Genomic DNA, 17,371 nt, shown 5'->3' with positions numbered 1-17,371 from the left:
GGTGGGAGAAGACATGTTAAGGTGGGAGTAGACATGGGCCCAGTGTAACGGGGAGGGGGGTATCTGTGTCCCAGAGCCTCATCCCCGACATCAAACCCCTGGCGGGGCAGGAGGCTGTTGTGGATCTTCATGCTGATGACTCCCGCATCTCTGAGGATGAGACAGAGCGGAATGGTGACGATGGGACCCATGACAAGGGGCTGAAAATATGCCGGACAGTCACTCAGGTAAGGCTTCTACACTCTAGCATCAGGGGAAGGGTAGTAGGCACAGAACAGGCAGGTGAGGAGCTAAGGTAAAATCTTGGGTTAATTGGTCAGAGTATCAAATCCAGTCCGCTGCCTTCTGTGAATAATTTTTATTGAACACAACCACACCAGCTCATTTACTCTTGGCTATGACTGCTTATGTGTGGTATCACCAGAGTTAAGAAGTTGCAGGATACCATGTGGCTTGCAAAGCCTAAATGTTTTATTATCTTGCCTTAACCATAAATAATTGCCTACTTCTATATTAGTTTTTCTTTTAGAGACAGGGTCTTGCTAAGTTGCTGAGACTGGCTTTGAGCTCATGATCCTCCTCCCTCAGCCTCCCAAGCCATGCCTGACCTATGTTAGTTTTTCTTAAGACAAAGTTGATGTAGTAACAATCTCAGGATCTGGTGGGAGATAACTATAAATAATAAAGTCTCCCCTTAGCTGGGCTTGGTTGCTCAGACCTGTAATCCCAGCTACTGAGGAGGCTGAGGTAGGAGAATCTCAAGTTCAAAGCCAGCCTTGTCAACTTATCAAGACCCTATAGGGCTAGGGATGTAGCTCAGTGGTAGAGGGCTCCTGGGTTCAATCCTCAGTGCTGCAAAAAAGAGAAAATAAAAATCTCCCCTTAGCAGAAGGAACCTTCTAGGTTGGCTCTACTACTGTCTCACCAGAGAACTAGAGGCTGAAAAGAATGTGCTAGTATGGTTTTGATAGACACACCCTCTGTTATCTTGTACCTTTATAGGTAGTACCTGCAGAAGGCCAGGAAAATGGGCAGAGAGAAGAAGAGGAAGAAGAAAAGGAGCCTGAAGCAGAACCCCCTGTACCTCCCCAAGTGTCAGTAGAGGTAGCCTTGCCACCTCCTGTGGAACATGAAGTAAAGAAAGGTGAATGAAATACAATGCAGTTCACTGATTCCCAAAGCACTTCATTTGGACCTCTGTAGGCATTTGATGTTTTCTACCTTTTAGTTCGTTTTTTTTTCCCCCCCCATATTTGTCATCTCCTTCTAGATATTAAAGCTACTTGAGCTTGGCGAGAATCTGTTTAATATTTGAATCTTCACATTGAGATTAGCCTAGCATTGTTCCTTAAACATTATGGATGCTCAGCACATGTAGATTGAAGAGTGGCTGCTTGAGTCAATATTTAGAGGTAAGCCAACATTGTTCCCTACTAAAAGCTATTCTTGTGCTCTCTTTGATAGTGACTTTAGGAGACACTTTAACTCGTCGGTCCATTAGCCAGCAGAAGTCTGGAGTTTCCATTACAATTGATGACCCAGTTCGAACTGCCCAGGTGCCCTCCCCACCCCGGGGCAAAATCAGTAACATCGTCCATATCTCCAATTTGGTAAGTCATTGGGATTGAACATGGGGATTGAACCTTTGAGCTACAATCCCCAATCTTGTCTCTTTATTTATTTTTTTGGAGACAAGTTGCTAATGCTGGCCTTGAATTTCCAGCCTCCCAAGTTAGAATTATAAATGTGTACTACCATACCTGGCCCACATTCCAGACTTTTAGTTGTTAAAAGAGTTTGAGCTTGGGGTTCATGCATCTGAGGTTGAACACCAAGATTTGCCAGTTACTCATTTCCTGACCTTGAATAAATACTTTTAATCATTTTCTAAGACTGGATATATGGGTGTTCTTGCCCTCTCCAAGACCCTGAAAATCCTTTTTTTTTTTTTTTTTGCAGTAGTGGTGATTGAACCGAGGATCTCATGCATTTTGGGGCAAGTGCTTTACCACTGAGCTTTATTCCCAGCCCTGAAAGTCTATTTTCATTGGCAGGTTCGTCCCTTCACTTTAGGCCAACTGAAGGAATTGTTGGGACGTACAGGAACCTTAGTAGAAGAGGCCTTCTGGATTGACAAGATCAAATCTCATTGCTTTGTAACGGTGAGGGGAAGAAACTGATTCTATAGGTTGTGGTGTATATTTCCTTTTGTGACCAGTGTGGTCAGGCTTAAGGGCATTGTGGCAAGTGAGAAGATTGAAGTTATACCATGACTCTCTGCCTTCTCCCTCTATAGTACTCAACAGTAGAGGAAGCCGTTGCCACCCGCACAGCTCTGCATGGGGTCAAATGGCCCCAGTCCAATCCCAAATTCCTTTGTGCTGACTATGCTGAACAAGATGAGGTAAGAAACTTAAGGAGAGGAAGAACGGGAGACAGGGGAAACCATTTTCTACTACATTCCAGCTGAGATACTGACCAAATCTGTAGTCACTGAGATTATTCATCCCTCTTCTCCCTGCCTACTTAGTTCCCTTAGTTGAACTAGAGCTCCTCAAAGTGCCTGTACTCCTAGGTCTCTTTAATGGGAGTGATAGTGTCTCCAAACTGACTGTACTTGTTCCTCCTCTGCCCACAGCTGGACTACCACCGGGGCCTCTTGGTGGACCGTCCCTCTGAAACTAAGACTGAGGAACAGGGGGTACCCCGGCCTCTTCACCCTCCACCCCCACCCCCAGTCCAGCCACCACAGCACCCACGGGCAGAACAGCGGGAGCAAGAACGGGCAGTGAGGGAACAGTGGGCAGAACGGGAACGGGAAATGGAGCGACGAGAACGAACTCGATCAGAGCGGGAATGGGATCGTGATAAAGTTCGAGAAGGTCCCCGTTCCCGATCACGGTCCCGTGATCGCCGCCGCAAGGAACGTGCAAAGTCTAAAGAGAAGAAAAGTGAGAAGAAAGGTATTTAGTTGTGGGGGCATATGTGTCCCCTAGATGGTGGGACAGAGACCCAAAGGGGAGATGGGTCAGGGTCATGTGCATCATGTGATTCATATTCTTATACCTCAGAGAAAGCCCAGGAGGAGCCACCTGCCAAGCTGCTAGACGATCTTTTTCGTAAGACTAAGGCAGCTCCCTGCATCTATTGGCTCCCACTTACTGACAGCCAGGTGAGTACTCTGCTTCATGCTCACAGTTGCAAGACTTGAGGTCAGTGGGAGAGGATATTCACATGGCTCAAAGTGAATAGGCCCAGATATTGGCTTAGGATAATAAGGGAAGACAGTGACTCAGGAGGCTGAGGCAGGAGGATTGCAAGTTCAAAGCCAGCCTCATCAATTTAGCAAGACCCTTTCTCAAAAAATAAAAAGGACTAGAGATGTGGCTCAGTAGTAAAGCACCCCTGGGCTTACTCCCCAAAGCAAACAAAAAAAGGAAACAATTGGATGAGTATGCCAAAGAAGAAACAAACCTGAAGGCTGGAGATGCAGCACAGTGGTAGAGTGCTTGCTTAGAATGTTTGAAGTCCTGGGTTCCATCTCCAGCACTGCCAGATAAATAAATAAACCAAACCTGAGTGAAGATGATCACAGACAGGAACTGAGGTTTGTAGGCATCTGAGAAGCTGGTTTATATTTGTTTGCAGAACTGGGGCTTGAACCCAGGATTATTGTACTATTGAGCTATATTTTATTTTGAGACAGGGCTTCACCAAGTTGCCAGAACTGGCCTTGAACTGTAGCTGGGATTACAGGCCTGGCTAAGAAATCTGTTATAAAGTCATCCATTTCTTTGTGGGTTTTTTTTGTTGTTGTTGTTGTTTTTGGGGGGGTGATTATTGCTTTTTAATAGTGATGGGCCTTTTGAGAATTTCAGGCTTAAAACTCAAGAGATTTGTTTACATCTAGGGTGATGGAAGCTAGGGAAATAACAGGTTGGGCATGGATATCACCAATGCTTATCAGCATATGAAAGTTGAAAAAGAGGCTCCTGAGAAAGACGGGTCCAATTGTGAAGTCCCTTCCCCCCCTCCCCCCCTTCCTGCTTAGCAAAGCTTACAGTGACCTTGAGCTAAGAGTGAGGGATCCACACAAGATGGACAGAGTAGGACCAAGGCAAGCAGGGCTGCAATGCCTCCTCTCTACCCTTCTGGCTACAGATTGTTCAGAAGGAGGCAGAGCGGGCTGAACGCGCCAAGGAACGGGAAAAGCGGCGAAAGGAACAAGAAGAAGAAGAACAGAAGGAGCGTGAGAAGGAAGCTGAGCGGGAACGGAACCGACAGCTAGAGAGGGAGAAACGTCGAGAGCATAGCCGAGAGAGGGACAGGGAGAGAGACAGGGACAGGGACAGGGGGGACCGAGATCGGGATAGAGAAAGGGACCGGGAACGAGGCAGGGAGAGGGATCGCAGAGACACCAAGCGCCACAGCAGAAGCCGAAGTCGGAGCACACCTGTTCGTGACAGGGGTGGGCGTCGCTAGCTGGGAAAACTAGAGAGCTGCAGGTACCAGCCACTCTGCCCCAGGGGGTTGAAGGCCACAGAGGGATAGGTACAATCACCACCACCCTGTAACCAAGGGTTTTTCACACCATTTGCCCAGTGCTGAAGTATGACTGCCACCTGTCCCCACATAACCAAATGGAGCAGTGGCCATCTTCCCCCCTCATACACTCTCCTTAACCTATCTGTTGGGGCTTAGCCCTCCCTTCCCTCTCATTTTTCCATTAAGTCTGTGAGAGGGAAGAGCCAGGTTATGGAGGGAGGTGGTTGGCCAGAGGTGGGGAACAACCAAGTCCCCCAAACCTCTTTGATTTTTCCCTCTGTCCTACTCACCACCTTCCTTGGGTACTCACAGCCTCCTCTTGGGAACAGCCGGGGCCAGGACTGGGTCACCTATGAGCTGAATCAGCATCTCTTCCTGAGTCCCCGGGCCCCTGCAGTTCCCAGTCTCTTCTGTCCTGCAGCTTTTGCCTCTTGCCCACTGGTTCCACTTTATATCCACCTTTTCCTTTCGTTCAATGTTTATTTTTATTTTTTTTTTTATTATTAAATGATGTGGTCTATGGAAAAAAATAAAAATCTGACTTAGTTTTAACAAGTATGTGTGTGGCTTTTGTTGAAAAGGGTTTGGGTGAGAAGCCAAATTGAAGAGAATGGCTATTGCACGGAGCAGTCACGACTGAGATTCCATGCACTCCAGCCAACTCCTGTTTCATGAAGCAGGGACTTCCCACAGTTTTTCATTCTTGCTGTGGGTCTTGCTCACTTTGCGGGAGGGGGAGCCCCAGGGGAATGAAACACCCCATTTCCGTTGCAGCAGGCCTAGAATGGCCAGCTTCCCGCTTCCTGGTCCTGTATTGGGCATTCGGTCACCATCTTCGAGGTGCTTCCTACAACTGCCACCAGGGGGCGGTAGTCCCACACTCTGTAGGTCTTGCAAATGAGCTTCCCAAAAAGGTTCCACTGCCCACCTCCGCCCTCCCGCTGATGTCGTGCCTGCATCCCTGACCCCTTCCCTGGGCCCGACTCATAGGCTTCCTGGACCCTCCTGCCATTCTTCAGCGCACCCCAGTCGACGCGCTACGGTGTTCTGAAGTGCAAACATCCCAAGATGCTGTCGTCCTGCAGCTACACCGGTCCCAAAAGCCGGTCCGGGAGCGAGGAGCCTGGTCTCCGCAGTGGGCTCCTAATTCCCCGCCTCACCGCGCGCTCGCTCTTTGCCCTGCTGCGGGCGACGTGCAGCCTGGCGCTCGCTGTTTCACCCTCCCTGACGGATCTTCGGAAATGGCCTGGCGCTGTGTCCTGGATGTTGTCCTCCTACCCGAGTGCCCTGCCGGACGCTGCGGGCCGGGTCCCGGAGGGGCGCCGCATCTGTATGCGCCTGGGAGCGCCGAGGGGGCGAGCGCGAGGCGCCGCCCCCGCCCCCGCCGCGCGGGCCCGGCTGGCCGGGGAGGGTCGGAGGCTGGGCTCTCCTCTCCCGCGCGGCGCGGAGCCGCCTCGCTCCTCCGCAGGCGGAGCCTCCTTCCCCCGCCCCCTCCGTCTCGCTCCCTTGTTCTCGCCGGGGCCGCTCAGACCTGCAGCGGAGCCGCGGCGCCCGCTAGGATCTGCTTGGGGCTGCGCCCCCGAGAGCCGACGACGGGAACGGGCGGGGGCGTTCCCCGCCGTCCTGGGCCCCTCCGTAGTGTCAGGTAAGGGCGCCTGCCCGGGAGCCTGGGGTCGGAAATCCTTGGAGGAGCAGCAGGGGGCCAGCTGCCTGCGGGTGTCTTCAGAGCAGTGCGCTCCGTGGCTGGGAGCCCATTGCCGGCTCCCTTCTCCCGCGCTCTGCCTCTTCCCTTGCTTCCCTCGCACCTCTTTCTTTTTCTCTATTTCTCTTCACCCTCCTTCTCTCTGCCTGTTTGCCGTCTCTTCCCGTTCCCTCTCCCAATCTTCTCTCCCTCTTGTCCCGTCTTTTCCCATCTCTTTGCCTTTTCCTTCCTCCACCTTTCTCCCCTTTCCTGTCTTTCTCTTTTCCCTTTCCCGCTCTCCTTTCCCTCCCCTGTTGACTCCCTTTCCGCTCTTCCCTTCCCGCTATCCTATTTCCCACTCCTCTATACCCTTCCTTCTCTCTTTCTCGTCCCGCCTCCCTCCCTGGTCCCCAGCTTCCCTCTGGCCTGTCTTCCCTCGGGAGCAAACGGACTGTCAGGTGTGTGTCTGCGCTGGGGGAGGAAGGGCGGAAACGACAGCTACCTGAGGAGGCCCCCCAGGAGGAGAGAGGAGAGAGAGAACAGTGGGAAGGGTCCTCTCCCTAGCTCCCTTCCCGCAGCTTCTCCCTACCTCTTCTGTTCCTGGCTGTTCCCTCTCCCAGAATGAAGTTCCCAAGGCCTGATATAACACCAGTGCCTTCCCCCCCATGCACACATGCTGAAAGCCCCTCTGCACCCCAACCAGCTCCCAAGACGGGTACCTATGACTTCTCTCTGCTTTTCAGATATCATCTCTCCATATCTCTCCCTCTCCCCCACCAACCTGCCATTCTGTGTCTCTCTCATCTTGTCTCTGTCTCTGCTGGACAACCCCCGAGTCTTGGGTCCAGCCCTCAATCACACTGTCTCTGGCCCCTGTCTCTTTGCCTGGCCTGAAACCTTGTCCCCTGTCTTCTAGCTCTGGCCCCCACTCTGCCTCATGAGACCAATCCCCCTTCAAAGGACTGCAGCTGGCATTGTGGGTTAGGGATGGGATCTGGAAAGGTGGGGGCTTCCCATAGGGGAGGGACTTTTATGGGCTCTCGACCTGTCTTAGACTGCACTCCTTGTCATCTCTCTGCCTGACCCTATAGACACTTTAAGGCCACACCTCTGAATCTAACACCTTAATTCTAAACCCTTTCTCTGGTAGTCCCCTCTCCTCCAGTCCCCTGGCTACATGCCTGAGGTGGGAGGATGGGGGTAGGATTCGGGATTCCAAACCATCCCAACATCTCCTCTTCTGTTTTCCTCCCCAGCTTTTCTACTCAGAGTTGACTGGTCAGAGATTTATCAGTTTGGAAGGCTGGAGGTGAATACAGGCAGAGCCTGGGTGGAGGGAAGGAGCAAACTGTTCTCTGCCTTAGTCTGGGTTCTGGGCATTGGGGTGTCTTGGTTCTCTGGAGATCTGGTCTTCAGAATTTTGGGGAGGAATACGGTTTAGGGTTTCCTTGACCCTGAGCAGCTACCTGTCCTACAGGTGTGGATCCATGGGGTAGCCCCACTGCATCTGCCCCTCCACCCCAGCCCGCTCATGGGCCACCTGGCCCAGCCCAGCCTCAGCACCCCCGGCCAGTGAACAGAGCCCTGGCTGGAATCCAAAAATGTGGGGCCTGGTGAGGCTCCTACTGGCCTGGCTGGGTGGCTGGGGCTGCATGGGGCGTCTGGCAGCCCCAGTTCGGGCCTGGGCAGGGTCCCGGGGGCGCCCAGGGCCTGCACTACTGCGGACCCGAAGGAGCTGGGTCTGGAACCAGTTCTTTGTCATTGAGGAATATGCCGGTCCAGAGCCCGTCCTTATTGGCAAGGTAAGGATTAGCCCTTCCCATGTCTACTCTGACTACTCTGTCAGGCCCTTAGGCCCCGCCCTGCAACTTTATCACTTCTGCAATGACCTTGGTCCTTCAGGATTCCCAGCCCTCCACCCAAACCTAGACTTAACCCTCTTTCCCTGAACTGGGAGCCCTCTGCTATTTTTCCCTGACTCCTACAGCTGCACTCAGATGTTGACAGGGGTGAGGGCCGCACCAAGTACCTGCTGACCGGAGAGGGAGCAGGCACTGTATTTGTGATTGACGAGGCCACAGGCAATATCCATGTCACCAAAAGCCTGGATCGGGAAGAGAAGGCACAATATGTGCTACTGGCTCAAGCTGTGGACCGAGCCTCCAATCGGCCCTTGGAGCCCCCATCAGAGTTCATCATCAAAGTGCAAGACATCAATGACAATCCACCTGTGTTTCCTCTCGGGCCCTACCATGCTACAGTACCTGAGATGTCCAATGTTGGTGAGCACCCCCACTCTGAATGCCCCACTTGCAGTCAATAGGTGCCCATTCACCTCTCCTTCCTCCTTTGCTGTCTGCCCCAGAATTCAGCTCCTTTAACTCAGCTTCCCTCACATCTGGGACCCCTCATCTGGCCCTACTGCTGCTGAGTGGGGTACTGGGATCCCCCACAGGGACATCAGTGATCCAGGTGACTGCTCATGATGCTGATGACCCCAGCTATGGGAACAGTGCCAAGCTGGTATACACAGTGCTAGATGGACTGCCTTTCTTCTCTGTGGACCCCCAGACTGGTAAGGATGGAGCTCAGGACCCTGGTGGGCAGTCCCCAGGATAAACACCCCCTGACCTAGTATCTCTCCCTAGGAGTGGTGCGTACAGCGATCCCCAACATGGACCGGGAGACCCAGGAGGAGTTCTTAGTAGTGATCCAGGCCAAGGACATGGGCGGCCACATGGGGGGGCTATCAGGCAGCACTACAGTGACGGTCACTCTCAGCGATGTCAACGACAACCCCCCCAAGTTCCCTCAGAGTAAGGGGGCAATACTGTGCTTGAGCTGTCCCTTGACCACCCCACCCCTACAGCCTCTAAAGAAACCACCCGTCCTTACCCTGACCCCAGCCCACACCCTGGGAGAAGGAAGTGCTGGGGTTAGGGAAGAGGGCTGACTCTAAGAATGTGTCTCCCTCCATCCTCCCCAGGCCTGTACCAGTTTTCCGTGGTGGAGACAGCTGGGCCTGGCACCTTGGTGGGCCGGCTGCAGGCCCAGGACCCAGATCTGGGGGATAATGCTCTCATGGCATACAGCATCCTGGATGGGGAAGGGTCAGAGGCCTTTAGCATCAGCACAGATGCCCAGGGTCAAGATGGGCTCCTCACTGTCCGCAAGGTTAGCCTCCCGATTATTAACACATGCAGACTCTGCTGGATGGGTAGCTTAGTGCTAGGGCACTTATCATAGCCTGTGTGAGGCCGAGGGTTCAATCCCCAGCACCACCTGCAGACTCAAATACATCTCCTCCTGCCTCACCCACTGGGCACATTTCTAACTGGTCTCCAAGAACATATTCAGGACTCTTATGTTGGAGCACAGAGATCATGGCCATCTCATCTTTCGGGTGAGGCCCCGGGGGCCTAGAAAGGGAAAATGACTGACTCACATTGTTTGATAAGTCTTCAGTGGATCTGGGGAAAGCCCTAGAGTCACAATACTATGTAATGTGCTGATCATTAGGCCACAGCCCTCCTAGAACCACCTCCGTCAGCACCGGGTCCATATAGGGAAGGGACTCCACCTTCTTCCAGCTCACACTAGACCTGCCCTGGTTTCCATGTGCCTCACTTACTCTCTATCTCACCATAGCCCCTAGACTTTGAGACCCGCCGCTCTTACTCATTCCGTGTAGAGGCCACCAACACACTCATTGACCCAGCCTACCTGCGGCGAGGGCCCTTCAAGGATGTGGCTTCAGTGAGAGTGACTGTGCAAGATGCTCCAGAGCCACCTGCCTTCACCCAGGCTGCCTACCACCTGGCAGTGATGGAGAACAAGTCCCCAGGGACCCTGGTGGGCCAGGTCTCAGCAGCTGACCTAGACTCCCCAGCCAGTCCAATCAGGTGAGCTGGGATGTGGGCTAGGGGAGGGACAGGGCCTCCAGAGAGGAGCACAGAGGTGGGTTCTTTCCACCCAAGGATATGCCCCTTTTACCTTGCCACAGGTCATACTTCCCAGCAAGACTGTCCCACCTGTGGCCTACCTTGCTGATCTGCAGACCTGAGTCCCAGGGAAGGGCTGAAGGGCCTGGCTAACCACTGCCCATCCCTGGGCAGGTTATAGTGGCACCTCCCAGTGGTAGTGCAGGCAAATGTAATTTTCTTTTTCTTTTCTTTTTTTTTTTTTTTGGTGGAACTAGGGATTGATCCTAAGGGTAGTCTATAACTGAGCCACATTCCTAGTCCTTTTAATTTTTTTTTTTTTTTTTTTAATTTTGAGACAGTGTTTCACTAAGTTGCTGAGGCTGGCCTGGAACATGCAATCCTCCTGCCTCAGCCTCCCAAGTAGTTGGGATCCAGAGCATTGCTTCTCTATCAAGCCCGAAAATGCCATGCACTACCACACCCTGCTAAGTATAATCTCATTTGATAAGTGGATTTCTATTGATCCTTCCCTAAGTGCATCACATTTTACCCACTGGATAACATTTAATTTTCACATCAGCCCTATTAAGTAGGTGTTACCATCACCAGTTGTTTTAGAGGCCAGCTGTAAGTGGTTAAGCAATTTGCCAACAATAAGTGGTAGGGCTGAGATTCTAATCTATCTTGAGAACAAGCTATTCTTTACACCTGCATGGCCAGCATCTCTGTCATTGGGAGGGAGATGTTGGTGTTATTCCCATTTTGCAGTTAAGTAAAGAGAGGTCAGACAATCTAGCTGGGGAATATAGCTCAGTTGCTGGGGATATAGCTCAGTTGGTAGAGTGCTTGCCTCACATGCACAAGGCCCTGGGTTCAATCTCCAGCACCTGAAGGGAAAAAAAAAAGGAGGAGACAGTCTGTCCAAGGCCATACATCTGGTCCAAAGCAGAGCAGGGCTGAAACACAAGTCTTTGTGTCCACACAATGGAGCCCAGAAATCTGAAAGACGGGTAGTATAATCCACTTTCATCTTTTTCTGTATCTCTTTCTCCACTTTCACGAAATAGAGTCCCCCTGAAACTTAGGACAGGTGTATAATGGTGGTGAACTCCTGGGAATATTTGCCTTTTAAGGAGACTCCAACATGAATTATGGCTCTGGGTGCAGGGGGCAGGCTCTGCTCAAGGATCTTGGGCCCTCTGCCCAGATGAGCCATGAGGTCCAACAAGGTGCCCAGGAGGGAGGAAATCAAGGGAGGGAGCAGCCACCGACATAGCCCCATCTTCCTCAGATACTCCATCCTCCCCCACTCGGATCCAGAGCATTGCTTCTCCATCGAGCCCGAAGATGGTACCATCCGAACAGCAGTACCCCTGGACCGTGAGACTCATGTCTGGCACAACCTCACTGTGCTGGCCACTGAGCTTGGTGAGGAGTCCTGGGCCCCTGAGGAGGCAGCATCCTGCTGGCAGAGGGGCTGTCCTTGAGCATGTGGGTGGGGAAGGGCAGTCGCCATCACACCTTCACCAGTGTGTCCAATTCCTGGGTCCTCAGCCTGGATCCTCACCTCCAAGCAGGCCTCCTGTCTCCTGGGCTGGGCTGGGCTGGGCTGGGCACAGTCGGTCTCCCTGAGCATTCTTCTGTCCCTAAATGTTCCCCTTCACCTGACTTGCACAAATTCAGAGCATAGAGCCAGTGGGTCTTGCTTCAGTGAGCCCTACCTCTCCTTCCCTGTGCATCTGTCTACCCAGTACATTCAGCTTCAGGCTAGAGCTGGGGGCCAGAAAAGGGCTGGGCACCTCCTTGGCAGCTAAGGAGTGTACTTGCAGCCCCTCCCAGAGAAGGCCTGGTGGAAGCCCTCAAGGTAGGGGAGGAGTGCCAGCATCATAGGTAGGCTCTTGTGCCTCTCCCTCAGGCACCCAGTATGGCCTGGGGAGACAGGGAATCCTCCCTCCCTTCTGTGAACAGTCCCTTACCTCCTTCTTGTGCCTCTACTGTCTTCATACTCTATATCAAGGTTGGGACTGTATATGAAGATGTTTGTGTATGTCATTGAAGAGCTATAAGTATGTGTACGTGTGGGTAGAACTCAGGTATGTTTATAAATCCATATGTGTGAAAAATACATGTACTCACCTACACACAATTTGTGAGTGTATATATATATATAACTGGAAATGTGTTAATGATCGAGTATCTAGAATTTTATTGCTATTATTACTGCATATGTGTAATTGGATGTATATAGTTTTATATGCAAGTAACTGTTTGTATATACTGTATTGTGTACATGTGTTTGTGGAGAGATAATAATGATTTGTTACATTTTGTATATCAGGCACTATTTTAAGTACCAAAAATGGATTAATTTAGTTAATCATCACCACACATTATAAGGGAGATATGACTTTTTTCCCCATATTTAAATGAGGAAACTCAGGCAGAGAAGTTTAGTAGCTTCCCAAGGTCATACAAAGATTAAGTGGTGGAGCCATCTGACCCAGTCGGTCTATAGTCTGAGCTGTTATCTCTTCAACCATACTGGCTTTCATGTGTGTTTAAGTGTATGTGTCTGAGTTTGTGTTTCTGTATAGGCAACTGTGTGCTATCTGGCAGTGCTATGTCTGTGCTTGTAAGGATGGCCTGTGTGTGTGTGTGTGTATGTGTAGACATACATCGTATGACTGTGCCTGCCTTCCTGTATATGTAGCTGTGTATGTATGTGTCCTCCTCGCTGTCTTCTCACCTTCCTGCCATTCCTGCTCCTACCCCTACCCAGTACTGGCTAGTATCCCTGGGCCCATCCTACAGAGAAGGAGTGGACTGTTTCCCATCCTGTCTCCAGGCTCTATCCCAGGCAGTCCACTCAGCCTCCCCTGCCAAGGCTATGACCTCAGCCCCTTTGGCCAGGGCCAGCCAGCTCTCCCCCTGCCTAGGGAAAAGACTAAAGGAATTGGGAGGCTCAGCCTAGGAGAGATGACAGGTGCACCTCTGCATTCTCTCCTGGATGGCATTAGCAGTGGAAAACAAGGTAGAGTAATGGCGGGGAGCCACTTGATGAAGGGGATGGATGAATAGGGGGCCTGAGTCTGGCCATAATGGCCAGGCCATCCTGGCTTTGCACTTTGTAGACCATGAAGCTTCTTCCTCCCCAGGGTCAAATCTAAGTAATACTTATTGCTACACTATAGCCTCCCAGATCTCTGATGGAATGTGTGTCTATGTGTGTGTGTGTGTGTGTGTCCATTCACTGGTGCTATGCGTGGTCACTATACGTGAAAATGCTTTCTTTGGGCCCTAGGTATGTGAGCGGGGGTGGCACTGCATGTACTGTGTATATCAAACATCTGCTTCATGTATGTTGTATTTGTTTTTAACACTCATTTTGAATATGTGTTATGAATGTGTTTGTATATTTCATGACCCTTATCTGCATACAATCTGTATGCACTCTCTACTTACTTTTCATATGTTCTATGTGTCCTGCATGTGGGTTATTGTGTACATATATCATGGGTACTGTATTTCTACCACATATATCTTATGTACTGCAACTATCTCGGGTACTACATGAATATTCTATGTACTTGGCAATGTTGTTCCACTTGCTTCACAATGTGGTTTGCTGCTACTTCGTTATTACATGCTTATTTCATGTATTAAATGTGCATGCTGTGTGTTGCACGTGACATCCATGACCACACACCATGTATGTTTATGTGTAAACTTTGTTATGTGTGCATATGTGGTGTGTATGTGTTGGTGTTCTGGCTTCAGATAGCTCTGCACAGGCCTCCCGTGTACAAGTGGCCATCCAGACCCTGGATGAGAATGACAATGCTCCCCAGCTGGCTGAGCCCTATGACACCTTTGTTTGTGATTCTGCAGCCCCTGGCCAGGTGAGCAGCTAAGGCAGGTGGGTTGGACTCTCAAGGCGTCTCTCAAGCAGCACTCCATTCAAGGCCGTTTTTCTTCCTCCCAGTTGATTCAGGTTATCCGGGCCCTGGACAGAGATGAAGTCGGCAACAGTAGCCGAGTCTCCCTTCAAGGTCCTCTGGGCCCTGATGCCAACTTTACTATCCAGGACAACCGAGGTGGGTGGCCTTCTGCAGCCATAACCATGTCCATGCCTGACTCTCCCTCCTCTCCTCCTCTACCACCCCAGCCCAGCCTGCCTGACCCCTGCCCCTGTCAGGCCTTCCACCCAACAGAAGGTAGGTTTATACTCATTTGCTCTTTGCAAACCTTCCCATGGGAAGCTGGCTTTAAGGGCTGGACTAATCCTACCAGGAAGATGTCCCACAAGGTGCCCCAACACCTTCCCTTTCCCACAGATGGCTCCGCCAGCCTGCTGCTGCCCTCCCGCCCTGCTCCACCCCGCCAGGCCCCCTACCTGGTTCCCATAGAACTGCGGGATTGGGGGCAGCCAGCACTGAGCAGCACTGCCACGGTGACTGTCAGTGTGTGCCGCTGCCGGCCTGATGGCTCCGTGGCTTCCTGCCGGCCTGAGGCTCAGCTCTCACCTACTGGGCTCAGCACTGGCGCCCTGCTTGCCATCGTCACCTGTGTGGGCACCCTGCTTGGTGAGTCAGGCCACTGTGGGCCATAGATCCTGGCCTGAAGGGGAATGGAGAGGAAACAGCTCCCTGGACATAGGGCTTTAATTGACCCCTAATGCCAGGATTTTCCCACTACCTAATGTATCCAAGAGAAAAGTTCTATCTTCATGTCCCCATCTGCCAATCCATAATGACAGTAACAAACCATAAGAATTATTTACTGAGCTCTTACTCTGTGCCAAGTGTGGTGCTGGGCACATCACTAGTGATACTTAATTTTTATCTTTTCAATAACCCTAAAAGGTAAATAGATTTTCTGGAGTTTTTGTTTGTTCATTTATTTCTTGGTGCTGGGGATTAAACCCAGGAGTAGTATTCCATTGAGCTACATCCTCAGTCCTTTTGTTTTTTTTATTTTTGAGATAGGGTCTCACTAAGTTCCTGAGGGTCTCACTAAGTTGCTGAGGCAGACTTCTAACTTAAAATCCTTCTGCTTCAGCCTCCGGAGTAGCTGGGATTACAGACATGCACCATACCTGGCAGTTTTCTGTTTTCCACATAAGTAAACCAAGGGTCAAAGAGATTCAGAAGAGTTAAGTGACTTCCCACGGTAACACTGCAAGTGAGAAGTGAAGTCAGGATTCAAAGCAAAGATCATCAGACGTCAAACCTAGGATTTGCGATCCCTAGGCCACTGTCCCTTCTCTTCCACCTGACCTATCTATGTTTAGCATGGAAACGCTGCTCTGTTCCTGCTGTTGGCTCAGAGGCCTGTGTGCACTCTCCTGCAGCCCTAGTGGTGCTCTTCGTGGCCCTGCGGCGGCAGAAGCAAGAAGCACTAATGGTACTTGAGGAGGAGGACGTCCGCGAGAACATCATCACCTATGACGACGAGGGGGGCGGCGAGGAGGACACGGAAGCCTTTGACATCACGGCTCTGCAGAACCCTGATGGGGCTGCCCCACCAGCTCCTGGCCCACCAGTGCGTCGCGATGTGCTGCCCCGGGCCCGGGCTCCGCGCCAGCCCCGACCACCGGGTCCTGCTGACGTGGCCCAACTGCTTGCATTGCGGCTGCGTGAGGCAGACGAGGACCCCAGCGTGCCCCCCTACGACTCGGTGCAGGTGTATGGCTATGAGGGCCGGGGCTCCTCCTGCGGCTCCCTCAGCTCCCTGGGCTCTGGCAGTGAGGCCGGTGGCACCCCTGGCCCCGCGGAGCCCGTGGACGACTGGGGTCCACTCTTCCGCACCCTGGCCGAGCTATATGGGGCCAAAGAGCCCCCAGCCCCCTGAGCGCCGGCCCTGGCCCTGCCCGCCGCGGTGGGGCAGCCAGTACAGGTCCTCTGAGTGAGCCCCACAGGGTCCAGGCAGGCCGCAGCAGCCAGAGGCCTCAGGCTTCCTCCCGTCCCTGTGTCCCTCCTTCCTTCCCCAGGGCTCCCTTGCCCTTACCTCCCACTTGGAGGGATCTCTCTCCAGGGATCTCTGTCAGTGCCACTTTCCCCTTGTCCTGGTCTGGGTTTTATGGCTCTGACCCTGAACCTCTGTTCTCTCACTGTGATTCCGCTTTCTCTGTGACTGTTTTGTCTCTGTGATTCTAAAGCTCTCACATACTGTCTCTCTTGCCCACAAATATGCTCTGTGTCTGTCTCCCACCCACACTTCCCCCCTCTCTGAGTCCCTGTTACTGGCTTTTTTTGGTTTTGGTTTTGGTTTTCTGTCGTCCATCCCAAAAGCAAGAGAAACTTCCAGCCACTGCTGCCCACCCTCCTGCAGGGGATGCTCTGCCCCAGGTCAGTGTCTCTAGACAGCTTGGCCAGGGGTGGATAGAAGCCCTTCCCTAATTTCTGCCTCTCACTGCTGCTCCTGTCCTAACAGACCTGCCCGCATGGTTCCATCCATCACTCATGGCCTCATCCTGGCTCCACTGGCCTCCAGCAGAAGGAGGGAGCCAGCCTGCCTCCCAGGGGGAGAGCTCCAGCCCCCACGTGGCCGCCTCCCTGGAGCTCTGCCCAGCTGTCAGCCTGCCCTGGGCATCCCAGGTCTGGGCATTGTCTTGTGTGCTTTCCAGGCCCCAGGGAGAGGGGGAGTAAAGGAGGAGGCAGCTGGGGAAGGGGAAAGAAGGAGGAAGGGGAGGGGCCTCCATCTCTAATTTCATAATAAACAAACACTTTATTTTGTAAATCCAGAGCCCTGCTTCTGTTTCTGCACTCAGGTTTCTGGACAGAGCTCCCTTTGTACTAAAGGATGGAAGGAGAGGCCTAAACCTATACCTTTCCAGCTCATTCCTTCTCCTTGGGGGATTTCAGTTCAAGACCCTCTAGTTAGAAGAGAGTTTGAGTCACTGCATTCTGAGAGCAAGGAGATAATGGATGCACCCCCACTCCTACTACCAACTCTCCCCGTTCCCTCTTATTATCAGACTGTCCAAGAAAGTGAAAATGTGAGGACTGGCAAGAGGGGAAGGTGGAGCTGGGCACCTGCAATCTCAGTGACTCAGGAGGCCAATATGAGAAGTGAGAAGATCACAAGTTCAAGACCAGTTTTAGCAACTTAGTGAGACCCTAAGAAACTTTGTAAGACCCTGCCTCAAAAAATATACCGATGCGGGGCGTGGTGGCGCATGCCTGTAATCCCCGTGGCTTGGGAGGCTGAGACAGGAGGATCT

The 17,371-nt window shown here is 52.0% G+C and overlaps 2 protein-coding genes across 4 annotated transcripts in view; both read left to right on the top strand.

Moving 5' to 3' along the window:
* The window catches only part of Acin1 (apoptotic chromatin condensation inducer 1), a 35,964-nt gene extending 30,863 nt beyond the window's left edge, over positions 1 to 5,101 (top strand). Inside the window, 8 exon segments of the mRNA XM_046465291.1 lie at positions 75 to 227; positions 1,003 to 1,144; positions 1,465 to 1,610; positions 2,055 to 2,162; positions 2,297 to 2,404; positions 2,639 to 2,963; positions 3,072 to 3,172; positions 4,162 to 5,101. Coding sequence (XP_046321247.1) covers positions 75 to 227; positions 1,003 to 1,144; positions 1,465 to 1,610; positions 2,055 to 2,162; positions 2,297 to 2,404; positions 2,639 to 2,963; positions 3,072 to 3,172; positions 4,162 to 4,482 — 1,404 coding nt within the window. The 3' untranslated portion in view covers positions 4,483 to 5,101.
* Positions 5,102 to 6,040: 939 nt separating this feature from the next.
* Positions 6,041 to 16,825, top strand: Cdh24 (cadherin 24). Of its 3 annotated transcripts, XR_006856368.2 has the most exons (14): positions 6,041 to 6,190; positions 7,483 to 7,535; positions 7,704 to 8,028; positions 8,214 to 8,508; positions 8,682 to 8,801; positions 8,875 to 9,042; positions 9,213 to 9,400; positions 9,875 to 10,128; positions 11,441 to 11,577; positions 13,927 to 14,048; positions 14,132 to 14,243; positions 14,484 to 14,732; positions 15,500 to 16,496; positions 16,582 to 16,825. XR_006856368.2 is itself a non-coding variant. In XM_046465289.2 (13 exons), the coding sequence occupies exons 3-13, from the start codon at positions 7,828 to 7,830 to the stop codon at positions 15,997 to 15,999; spliced, it is 2,346 nt and encodes a 781-aa protein (XP_046321245.1). In that variant the 5' UTR covers positions 6,041 to 6,190; positions 7,483 to 7,535; positions 7,704 to 7,827; the 3' UTR covers positions 16,000 to 16,825. The 3 variants fall into 3 exon arrangements, 1 of the variants encoding a protein (XP_046321245.1); XM_046465289.2 differs by having other exon boundaries at positions 15,500 to 16,825; XR_006856369.2 differs by lacking the exon at positions 7,483 to 7,535 and having other exon boundaries at positions 6,045 to 6,190.
* Positions 16,826 to 17,371: the final 546 nt, after the last annotated feature.

Source organism: Marmota monax, unplaced genomic scaffold, assembly GCF_021218885.2.
Source record: "Marmota monax isolate L192 unplaced genomic scaffold, Marmota_monax_Labrador192_F-V1.1 WCK01_AAM20220418_F8-fsc00079, whole genome shotgun sequence".
In the NCBI taxonomy this organism is placed as follows: Eukaryota; Metazoa; Chordata; class Mammalia; order Rodentia; family Sciuridae; genus Marmota; species Marmota monax.
The sequence above is the reverse complement of the archived record's forward strand: the minus strand, read 5'-3'. Positions and strand labels throughout refer to the sequence as shown.